Here is an 11,935-nt window from a genome sequence, read left to right as displayed (position 1 = left end):
TTCGTACCCTTTCCATGATGCTTGCTCGGGTAAAGTGTAGCTAGTGGGGGAACACTCAACAGTGCTCTAATTGATCTGTATTTTTTGAGCGCAAAAACGTTCATGGAGCACAAAAACCGCTTCAAGTAACAAATCGCTTTCCCATTTAAGAAACATTAGAGAGGGTGATAGTTCGCAATCAATAGGTCATCACCGAAAGCGAATAGCTGAGTCAGTTGAGGCCCTAAAATCTAAGCATGAGTCTTGGAGTATCTTTGACCTATAGGCTAAAGCTAATAAGAGAAAGAAAGATAGACTTGGAACTGTGATTTCACCAAAATCTCCAAACAGGGTAACTGGAAGCGAATAGCTAAGGCATAGTATGTCTTTCGAAAAAAAAAAACTAGGAAAAAAACTGAAAACGGTCAGGGAGATGCATTCTCCGGAATCCGCATTTCATTCAAGGGTGTTATTTGTGCTCCAGGAACGATTTTTTGCTCTCTGAGTGTAGTTCGAGTATCGTTCGATTGGAGCAGCTTTGAGCACCCCCCCCCCCAACTACATCTTGCTTCCGGTATCTTCGACACACTGATCTTTGAACAATTGCCCAGAAATCAGCAACGCTCATAAGTGTTTAACGTTAATTGCGTCCAGCCGACCCTTACCAGCAACTAAAGCTACCGCCAGTGTGCAGCTAAATAATTATTATGGAGAGAAAAAACGAGACGTGAGAGATGATAATCTAGTTCCCAGTTGGTAGGAACATAAGAAAGGTTAAATTCACTAATTCCGCAAGTTTTTCTTGTATAGGCGCAAAATGTAGCGAAATTTCTGTGAACAGCACGTGCAGCATTTAATTTTACGCCTAGGTTGAGTTGCGATTGAAACATATGCATCCATTGTGATCAGTGTTGGTATGGGCTGACTAGTTTCTCTTCTGATAACTAATTTTTCCTGCTGATTGTTTTTTCCGGATTTATTAATACGAAATATTTTACCTGGTTATCCTCTTTGATCATCATTAGGATGCAGTCGTGTCAGAATGAGGTGAAGTTCGGTGCAGTTGCGTAAGCGGATGCGCTTAGAGCAATGCGGTGTAGCGTAGCAGTTAGGAGGGACTCTTGTTGGCACTACTCATCGCTGCAGTTCGCGATTGCCGCTCCTCGATCCCAATCGCTAGCTTCAAAGCGCCGCTTACGCAACTGTACCGAACTTCGTGTCGTTTTGAAACGAGTACATCCTCATCATGTTCACTACTTTTATCAGCTGCTAAATAAATTATAGTAGGGTCAAAACGACATGAAGCACGTACGCAATTGCGTACGCGGCTTCTCTCGAGGCGCTTCGGTGGAGCGTAGCGGCTGGGAGCGTGGTAAAACCCTTGCTGGCACCATCCATCGCTGCAGTTTGCGACGATCTCAACTCGGTTCCAGTTCTGCTTCCACCGCGCCGTTGCGAGTGCGTGCGCAAATGCACGGCAACCACACTCTTGTTACCTCCACCGCGTCGTTTTGAGCGCGTACGTAAATGCACCGCAACTACACTCATGGAAAGGTGTGTATCGTGAGGAACCCACACGTGCGACAACTTATCCTTATTGGAAGTGGCTGGCAATGATGATCGGTAATGCCCCGCGCAATAGCTAGTAATTTTTAATAGCAAATCAACAGACCATTGCGCAGCTCCTACTTTAAGCCTTACCCGTCTCCAGTTCGCTTCAACATAGTATCGGCAGAGATGTTTTCAAACTTTCAGTGATTATTCATACTTATAGTAAGTATTTGTACTAACAGTATTATTTAAATTTATAGTAGTAAATACTTATAGTAGGGTCAGAACTACATGAAGCAAGATGCAGTTGCGTAAACGCTCCATTGCGTCGCTTCGAACGCAGTCGCTTACATAACTGCATCGAACTTCAGGTCTTTTTGACCCGACTATGAATAATTTCTCTTCCTCCTTTTTCTTCTTATCTAGACTCTTATTTTCCTAATTGAGTTCTTGGTTTACTTTTTAGTATATCATCATTAATAAATTTACAAGTTCTTCGTAATTTACTATGTATTCTCATCCGATTGATTCTTTCTGCTAATGACTGCCCAACAACGTGTGAAAAATGGTTCGCAGGAGTGCGATTTCTCCGTAAGCTTACTTTAAAAACTCAAATCGAACGGATAGGCATCACAATGCTGACTGTTCAGCTGTGGCTGGGAGTATCGATCTGTTGCGTATGGAAATATCAAACGATTGCTCGTCAAATGAAGCAAATAGAAGATAGCGGGAAGTATAAGACACCAAGGGGATTGAATGTTGAACGATGATTACTTACCTCCTGTTTTTATACAGAGCAAACCAGTAGTAACTACAGTTTAATGTGTTAAATTATTCGTCTCCTAAAACTGGTTTATTCTCTCTTTTACCATTATCATTTTGGGAATTTTGAGCGGAACTTCTGCGACATACAAGAGCTGAAGAGCAAAACTATAATTTTAAGCGGTGACCGTCACTTTTTGTGAGGTGAACGGACAGTAACGCTTTGTTCTTTTAAGTAAATAATTAATCTTTGAATTATTTTCCAGTACTCCAATAAATATTCCATTGTCTCTCCTTTATTTCCCACGAATTCCACATTATTCTAACTTCATGTTTGTTCTTAAACTTTGTCAAAAAGCAATTTTCATCTGTTATTGCACTAGAAAAATGACTTCAGTGGATGGGAGGAGCTTAATTATCACAGCGGGCTGACAGCTTATTCTGGAACCACAGACTCGGCCGCATCTATTCATTATTTATTGTTATTTATTTTCTTATTACCTGGATTTTTCCTACCTTACTCCCATTAAGACCGCATTTTCGAATTCCTACCTTATCGTGAATATCCTTATCCTTACCTTATCTAATGAAGGATCCAATGTATATGTAATAACGAGCGTGCCTTCGAACAAATCTCGAATCCACAGGTTGTGGAAAATGGAATTAAGTTGGTAGTAGATATTCTATGTATTTACGAGTATTTTAGAGGATCATGCGCGCTTTTCGTGAATCGGGACTGTCCCCTCTTCCCTTCTCCGTCTCTCTACTCTTTGTCTTTCCTGATTTGTCTCCGCTTGTCTGTCTGCTTGTTTTCTCTCTTATTTTCAAGAGATTTTTTTTAATATGCCATGCTCCAAAGATCTTGCTAATGATATCATTAAATAAGAACTACTCCCAAAGTTGGCATCAGTATTCCACCTCCTAGAGGGGAAAGGAGAGTCGTGGTACATCCCAAAAAGTGGTAGTAATGGCTACCTAAGCAACCTTCTTGAAGTTTGAGACATTAAATGCATCACTCCACGATTCTAAGATGGTAAAGATTTCCGGTGGAATATTGTTATAAGAGATAGTAGATTATGGAGAGGAGAGTGGTTCTGTCCATTTCTTCCTAATTGCCGTAAAAAAACGGCCCGGAAGATACGGCTTCGGGCTTTCTGGAATTTCTATTTTCTACAAGGAGTTCAACTGGAGCGCACCAGCCTTGTGCGGCGCCGCATCTTCCGGGCGGTTTTTAGGGCAGTTAGGAGGCAATGGACGGAACGGAACCTGGAACCTGCACCACCTCAGATTCGTGGGGTGATGCCTTTAAACACCTTTGGTTGTTTTAGTAATTACGTTTGTTATCATATTTACCTTACAATGGCGTTTGTGGGATTCTAGCGCGCATCTCCACTGTTCGCTCTTGCCTAATTCGTGATTTAAAGGCATCACCCCAAGAATTTGAGGTGGCACGGATTTCAGGTGGAGTATTCGTGTACGGGATAGTAGATTATGGAGAGGGGGAGGGTGATTCGGTCCATTTCTTGCTAACTGGCGTAAAAAACGGTCCGGAAGACGCGGCATGTGCACACGGCTGGTGCGCTCCAATCGATCTCGTCGTAGAAAATAGCGCGCCGGATCGCTCGAATTCATATCATTTGGGCCGTTTTTTTACGGCAATTAGGAAAAAATGAGTGGAATCACTCCCCTCTCCATAATCTATTATCCCGTACGCGAATACTCCACCTGAAATCAGTACCACCTCTGATTCGTGGGGTGATGCCTTTAACGTAGCTACTAAATCGAACAACCCTGTTTAACAGCTCAGATTATAGGAAACTTGCTCAGACAGCCATTTGGAACACTTTTTGAGGTGCCCCTCAACGCCCTTTTCGGCGGTAAACTAAACTATTTTCCAAAACAACACGGTGTTGGTTTCGAGATTGTCATAAATCAGTTCTTCTATTTTTTCTATATTAGATGGCGCCAGGGAAAAAACCAAAAAATCCTTCCGCTGCACTTCAGAAGCAGGCCAAGAATAAGGTTTTTTTCTTATTCCCTTGTAAGAGACTATATGTTCTTCATTCTGCATTAGTTTCAGGGTGCGTTGAGTTGGAGTACTCTTGTTCTAATTAGTGCAGTTGTGGCAACTATTTCGTATCTTACTTACCTGGAATTTTCCGGCACCCGTCAATTACGGAAACTACTTCCACGTATTGAAGGCCTCAACGTTGACAACGTAATTCTCGATGTTGATTTGTTCTTGGAGTACCCGTTATGTAACAGTGAACTTAGTGCAACTATTAGTTCGCAGCATTTGATTCTAGAAAAAATGGGGATCCTATCGTTCTCACACCTATTTCGGTCTGCGCACAAGAGATCCACGATCACCCCTCTTTGGAGTAATGTGGTATGAACAGCCAGACGTGTTGCAGAAACCTCACATGAGACACTGGTGCAATCAAGGTGAGGTGATTTCGTATCACTTTTAAACAAAAATAGGGATTCATGGAAAATTTAGGAGATAATATCCGAGGTTATGGATGGTACTCCGCAGATGGTCGTACTTTTGGTCGCCAAAATGTTTCCGAAATTTACGGAACACTGTCCTTTGACTGGATAAACTATGGTGAATCGTGGACTACAAGATTACGTGCAGATACAAGAACAAGATATTCTGTTATACTCTATTTGGTGGCACAGGTAAATGAATAGGAATTAAATTAATTAGATAGATCCATTCTCATTTCACTTTTTTTTTCTAAATTTTCGGATGTTTCTGTGGTGCTCCCAACCACACATGGGTTAATGAGAGCCGGTGCCCCAACCCCCTTCGTTTTTGAACGGTTCGCGAAGGGATCCTCATCGCTTGGGCTGTACCCTCACCTTCACCTGAGGAGGGTCTTGCTCCTCCCTGTCGTACCTACGCTGCCAACCTGCATTTCCTGACAAACCACACTTTCTCGACATTTTGGAACCGTCTTTTTCTTACTTATCGATAACGACACGCTGATTATGCAACGTTTCGTAGAGTGCTTCGCAACTGAATCAGAAGCCTTCAAGTCGATGAAATCGGTATAGCATCATGTATTGAGATTGAGTTTTCTAACGGTATAAGTACGCTCGATCTTGTTGATTCTTGTTGGAAACAAACTTTGTGTTGTTGGGCTTAATCTATCTCTTGTAGATTACTGTGGAGAGCTTGAAATTTCCCTCCTGTTTTCGAAATGCGTGGAAACATGCAGTGTTCGTTCGGACAGATCTCAGCTCCGTCAATTTGGTGATACCTTGTCCTCAAAGGCATCACCCCACGAACCTAGGGTGGTATGGATTCCCGATGGGCAAAGACTATACGGACATGTAGATTGCAGAAACGGGTGGGATCTCGCTCATTTTTTCCTAATTCTCTTAAAAAAACGCCCCGGACTTTGCGGCGGGTACAGAAGAGTGGCGCGCTCCGATAGAAATTCGAAGAACTCGTCGTAGAAAACCTCGTCCCGGAACGCTCGAATTTCAATTGGAGCGCGCCACCCTTTTGCACGCACCGTATCTTCCGGGGCGTTTTTTTTTTACGGGGATTAGAAAGAAATGAGCGATATCCCACCCATTTCTGCAATCTTTATGATCCCGTATAGTCTTTAGCCATCGGAAATCCACACCACTTTAGATCCGTGATGCCTTAAATGTTGCAGGAACCATAAAGAGCAAAGAAGGTGCAAAAGCGTTTTCTTTCCCTTAGAATTGCCCTATCCCGGAGGGATTCTTTGTCTAGCGTAATCTACAAAAGGAAACGAGTTGAAGTGAGCAGACCATAAAATTTGGAAATGTTATACAGTGAGAAAAAGATAGGTTGGGAAGCAAGGAATATTAATTCTGTTCCTATGCCTTGTTTTCGGCAGAAAAATACTCCAGGTGCACTCATCAGATGTCGTTGGAGACAGTGTATTTCATTTGCATGTTTCGTATACATTCTCCATCGTTCCAGGATCGGCAATCTAAGTTCCGTATAGGACATCATTTAAATGACATTATCACTGGAAGAACGGAGTTGTTTGGAGATATACGATTGAAAGTTAATGTTAAAAATGAGGACCAAGTACTGCATTCTACCCTGGTATGGGACGACGAGGTTCATCTAGATCATCTTGATGATCTCATTTTTATGAACACGGTATGTTTTTTCTCTTTCCTCATTTTACGAAGAAAACGATCATTCCCTTTGGTTGGGTATACCCCGGAAGTTATTCTGGAGGATGTTGAGTCGAGGTGGTATTTCTTATGGTTAATGTAGAGTTATTATGGCGTGTTTTACTAGAGTTATTCCCGGGAAGCAGTTGACCTTATTTTTCAAATCTGCTTGGCGACTCTCTTGAAACTACAACAAATTCTATAGTTGACATTGTTTACCTTCATTTTGTTAACCAAAAGTGAAATAACGCATTCCTTTTGTGCAGGAAAAAAAAAAAACACAAAGACAAAAACGTTGTCTTAATGCTAACTGTACTAGACACTTCATGTGACTAACATTTTCCCTTATGATAGCTGATAGAATTCTTAATTTCTAGTTTTTTTTCATAAACTTACCTTAACTTTCAACTTTTTGGGTGCACATTTGGGTTTCATAGAATTCTCTTTGCAATTTTGATGACTCTTTTTTATCACCTTTATTTTCTAGTCGACGCTATTATTGCTCTATTGGCTAACTTTGTCAAGCGCGAGTGAAAAAGCAGTATTCATCTCCACAGCGTTCTCGTAAATCATAAAACTTGGCATAGGTTCTGGGCTTTGAAATCTACGTGAATCGACACAACTATTCCATTGTTTTTATTTCATCACACGACTCTTTGCTATTTTTGAGCACCTGCTGTTTGTAACAGAGGCGCCATTTTAGCAGTTGATGATCATAGTACACAAGCCTAAAACACCTGCACTCAAAGAGGGCGCAATTCTACGAAGGGTCATCCAAAAACTATTTTTTGTACAGCTTTTGTGGAGCTCTAGAACGAAATCGACAGCTCGTCGCATAACTCGAGTATTTATTGATTTTTACTTCAATATCTACACGATTGATTATTATGAATTCAAGTTTCTATTCTTCCTTTTTCAATCTGATCATTTGCAAAAGAAGTATCATCTTTGAATTAGCATTTGAGCATAAGAATAAGAACCAAAATGGTTGATTACAGCAAGGATTCGAGCTACTATTGTAACTTGGGGAAGAATTCACCAAAATGTCGTTAACTTTCTCCTCCGTACTATCGTAATCGTATGGCACCTAACGTTTTCTAGAGAATCGTTCAGCAGATATGATTAATGGAATCGAGAATATGATGAGGTATATTTCATTGTAGGAAATAGCATCGACTCATTATCCTCTCTGTTATTCCGGAACTTCACAGATTCTTTTTTGTTTCAGCGTGCTTTAGAGTCGGATCGCGGTCTTGTTTATCAGTTAGATCAGCAGAAACCTTTTAACGAAGGTCAATTTGTAGCTATACAGCTCAATTTTTGGACGAAAACGGAGGTGGAGATAGCGTTTAGGTAGGCACAATCAGCACGTTCAATAGTGCATGGTTTTCTTTAATCATTTTCAAAGATCGCGAAGCAGTTGTTGAACTTAGTACAGGTGATGAGGTAGCAACTGTGCCTTAACCGAAGTCTCTCTTGTTTGTGACTAAGTTATTTAACCGATATAGTTGTGTTTCTGACTGTTTTCTTTTCCTCATTACAGCACACGCAACAATTAATCCATTTCATTGTTATCGTTATCTCTAAATTTCAGCACTATCCATCATGGAGCCAAGATGAACGCAGAATTCGAGAAAGAGCTCGTGAAAAGGGAACAGAACTTTAACCGTCAATTCGAAACCAGCTTCAAACTGGGAATTAAGGTTTTTGTTTACTATTTTCCTTGCTTAACTATTTCAAAAATATTTTTTCATTCTGTGATTCCTCAAGTTTCCTTACAGTTATAAATTCTTGCTTTTATTCACTTTCTGTGTTGTACTTCAAAACGTTTGTAGTACTGAGATTTCGCAATCTTTGTACTTTAAATCCTGCATTGTCCTGTCCCACTTCTATCGTTCACGTATATATTTCTTCACTTCGTTTTTTTTTTTATAAAACAAATACTCCAAACCACAAGGCGCACTTTTGGAGATTATTTCAAATGGTTTCACAATTCCTTCTATTTAAGGATGACTCTGGTATCGAACAAAGAATGGCAAAGGTAGCACTGTCCAATATGCTAGGAGGTATAGGATATTGGCATGGGTCTAATCGAGTTTGTTTTCTTTTCCAGATGTTCCTTCAAGTCTTTATCGGTCCAAATAGCACTGTCTTATACTTTAATAATACACTTTAAATGATCTTAAATGTTTGTCACATGTTTTAGGTGCAAGTAACGGGTGCTTCCACAACGGTAACGTACGGTCCGCATGAGCTGTTCTCGGCAGTTCCATCACGCTCATTTTTTCCGCGAGGATTCCTTTGGGACGAAGGATTTCACAATATTTTGATTCGGAAGTTTGATCCAGAATTAAGTTTGGAGGTCTTTTCATTAGTTCTTCTCTTACTGCTAATTTACTGTAAGGAGTCAACTTCTTTCTTCTTAAGATTATTGTCTCTTGGTTGAACACAATGAGCGAGAATGGCTGGATTCCGCGCGAGATGATTCTAGGAGTTGAGGCAGAAGCGAAGGTATAAACTGATATTTTAGTATTCGCTTGTATATTTCATGGCTGTAATTCAATGTAGGTCCCTTCCGAGTTCATCGTGCAGCGCACAAATGTTGCAAATCCGCCTAGTATCTTTTATGTTGTTGACCAAATGCTCGACGATGAAAACGTGAGTGGAAACTTCTTTTGTAGCATTCCTTCCTTCATTTATCGGTTGCCGTGCATTTTTTTTAGTTTGAAAAGAGGAGAAACTCATGTAACGAACATTTACTGTAGTGACAATTGACATCAGAGATTTACTGTTAAGGAAATAATTTGAGATCTTTATTCATATTGTATATTTGTCTTGAAAAAGGACCATTAGAGTCTATTGTTTAAGTGTAATGAGTATTAATTCATCTAAGATTTATATGTTTATTATTTATCATATTTGCGAAGTCGTTACATTGTTGGTAGAGCATGTTTTTATTAATTCTCCATTTCAAGTTTAAAGCCATCATCGCACGAATCTGGCGTGGTATGGATTTTCCTTGGAGTATACCTATATCGGGTCGCAGACTATGTATACAGGGGTGTTTCCACTCATTTCTCCCTATATCCCTGTAAACAGACGGCTCCGAAATGCGGTTCCCTACGACGTCATATATTGCAACGCGCCACCCTTGCGCCCCGCCTGCGATTCGTCAAATGAAATGAATTGCCTATCGGGGCGTCCGAATGGATTTTCGACGGATCGCAGACGGAGCGGAGCGGGAAATATATACATGCATATATATATATATATATATATATATATATATATATATGTATATATATGTATATATATATACATATATATATATATATATATATATATATATATATATATATATATGATATATGCCACCTATATTATATTATATATGGGCTAGCTACAGTGAAAATGACCTTTTATTTGCATTGTTTTTTTTAGCTGCTTTCGAAACATGGTCCCATTCTGGCGAGTATGTACAAGAAACTCGAGAGATGGTACAGATGGCTCCAAAGAAGTCAGGCCGGGAAAAAGAAAGGAACATTTCGGTGGGTTCCAATTTTCAAATTTTGTTAGATTTCGGTTGTTGCTTTTTACCATTTGCCCGCATGAAGAGTGCTGCTTAGGCATGACAACAAAATGGTGTGATTCGTGCCAACACCATTTTGTTGTCATGCCTAAGCTCAGCCTATATAAGAAGAAGGAAAGTTCCTGCACTTAAAATTTTTCATTTTTTCTCTGAGTAGTGAGACGGGTCGCGCACAGTCATTAAGAGGTTGGCTGTGAGTACAAGATCGATCGATGGTTTGAAACAGCCCTAGTGCCAACCGAGCCCTTCATCCCTTTGGGGTCAATAAATTGGTAGCAGGCTTGGGAGGAGTTGACCTCTGGGGAATACATCGGCTGCTACCCCCGCAATTTATTGTACAGACCAGTTACGCATTCGTAAACCTCAGGCGATTCTGAATTGAAGTGAATTGAGAATTCCGAGCGTTAATGAGGATCCCAAACAAATTCATTAACGCCAGACACTTGACCCACGTTGTCTTAATTTCCGTATGATTCTTGTTTCTCGATTTTATGACGATTTAATTCAAAGACTGATAACGTAGCGGCTTTTTTTTATCGGAAATTCGTTATCGATTTCTTATCTTCTACACACAACAACATTTTTAGGTTCTCGTGTTTATAAAGCGAAAATAAGCATTGAAGATGTATTGGATTTTCAGGTGGCGTGGCCGAAATGCGACAACGGTACAGGAGCTTAATCCAAAGACATTAGCATCAGGACTTGACGACTATCCTAGAGCTAGTCATCCTTCGAAGGAGGTAAGTGCGAACACTAAATATTGCGAACAGAATAAATATCTTTTATTCTGTTCGCAATATTTAGTGTTGTTTAGAATAAAATACAATCTTTAGAATAAATATCGGTCATGAATCTATATAAAATTTGGCGGTAGAAAGTAGTATGTGGAACCACTCATAGAATCCTTCGCGTAAGATTGTTTTCACACCTTTTAACAATTAATACATCCGTTAGAGTTGATATTTGGCTGCTGCGCTTCTTTGCTGTAGGTGCGATGGCTCTCCGATTTGCTCAATGCTCGCCTAGGTTGTTTGCGTTTCCAGTTTTAATGATGACATTTATTTTGCCTATTAACAGTAGTTTGTGAAAGTACTGTTTTTTAGTTGTGCTGTGAAACTATTCAGAAAAAAAAACTCACCTTGCGAATAGAGTGTTAAATTCCTGATCGGCTTTTAAAAAATCCCTCGCTTCCCGCTCGTCCACTCCTCAAAATGCAGTTTTAGATCACTTAGAATAAATTTATGTGGTTAACACTACGTGAATCAGATTTTGTTGATTCTAAATATAGTGGTTAAAAGTATTCTTTTTTAAACTATTTGTCGATGATTATTCGTTCCAGGAATATCATCTCGATCTTCGTTGTTGGATGGCTCTCGGTAGTCGTGTGATGGATCGATTGGCACATCTTTATGGGGATGATAAAAGCAAAAGCAAGTACACTGAAGAGGCATCTGCTCTGGCAAACTTTGATGATCTTGTGCAGTTACATTGGAGTGAGAACAAAAAAGTGATTCTTTGAAGTTACTTCATTTATTGTGGAGTATATCGTATGGAAAAAATGGTGAATTTTGGGCCAGATTTGTAACATCTCGAACAACAATGCCCAGACTACTCCAAAGAAAAGCGCACTGCCCTATTTTTGGTGTACTTCCGAAACACATGAGGTCAAATACACTGTTTCGGCTACGTCAGCTGTAGCTCTCCGCAAAGATCTTTCAGCAAAATTTATTGTGATATTCGAAATACAAAGGAAGTGTTCTCAAAATTAGTCTGCTATCTGTTTGAAGTTCATTCATCTTTTTATTTTCATTTTAGTTCTCATATTTCGCTACAACATTACTATTTTAAAAATTTAATGGGAAATTGGAAAGGGTTACTTCTTTTTAT

The 11,935-nt window shown here is 39.9% G+C and overlaps 1 protein-coding gene across 2 annotated transcripts in view; it reads left to right on the top strand.

Moving 5' to 3' along the window:
* Positions 1–2,070: 2,070 nt before the first annotated feature.
* RB195_000608 (uncharacterized protein) overlaps positions 2,071–11,935 on the top strand; it is a gene marked incomplete at both ends in the record, with an annotated part of 28,638 nt that continues 18,773 nt past the window's right edge. The window contains 17 exons of one of the 2 annotated variants that reach the window (XM_064197039.1): positions 2,071–2,121; positions 2,181–2,288; positions 4,107–4,169; positions 4,252–4,314; positions 4,373–4,510; positions 4,599–4,737; positions 4,793–4,974; positions 6,257–6,442; positions 7,688–7,812; positions 8,054–8,162; positions 8,468–8,554; positions 8,666–8,821; positions 8,887–8,970; positions 9,028–9,117; positions 9,901–10,007; positions 10,689–10,788; positions 11,388–11,555. In XM_064197039.1, coding sequence (XP_064052917.1) covers positions 2,071–2,121; positions 2,181–2,288; positions 4,107–4,169; positions 4,252–4,314; positions 4,373–4,510; positions 4,599–4,737; positions 4,793–4,974; positions 6,257–6,442; positions 7,688–7,812; positions 8,054–8,162; positions 8,468–8,554; positions 8,666–8,821; positions 8,887–8,970; positions 9,028–9,117; positions 9,901–10,007; positions 10,689–10,788; positions 11,388–11,555 — 1,956 coding nt within the window. Of the gene's footprint in view, positions 2,122–2,180; positions 2,289–4,106; positions 4,170–4,251; positions 4,315–4,372; positions 4,511–4,598; positions 4,738–4,792; positions 4,975–6,256; positions 6,443–7,687; positions 7,813–8,053; positions 8,163–8,467; positions 8,555–8,665; positions 8,822–8,886; positions 8,971–9,027; positions 9,118–9,900; positions 10,008–10,688; positions 10,789–11,387; positions 11,556–11,935 lie in introns of those variants that run through there. The other variant, XM_064197038.1, reaches the window with a different exon arrangement.

The sequence above is a fragment of the Necator americanus genome, chromosome IV (genome assembly GCF_031761385.1).
Source record: "Necator americanus strain Aroian chromosome IV, whole genome shotgun sequence".
Classification (NCBI taxonomy): domain Eukaryota; kingdom Metazoa; phylum Nematoda; class Chromadorea; order Rhabditida; family Ancylostomatidae; genus Necator; species Necator americanus.
The sequence above is the reverse complement of the archived record's forward strand: the minus strand, read 5'-3'. Positions and strand labels throughout refer to the sequence as shown.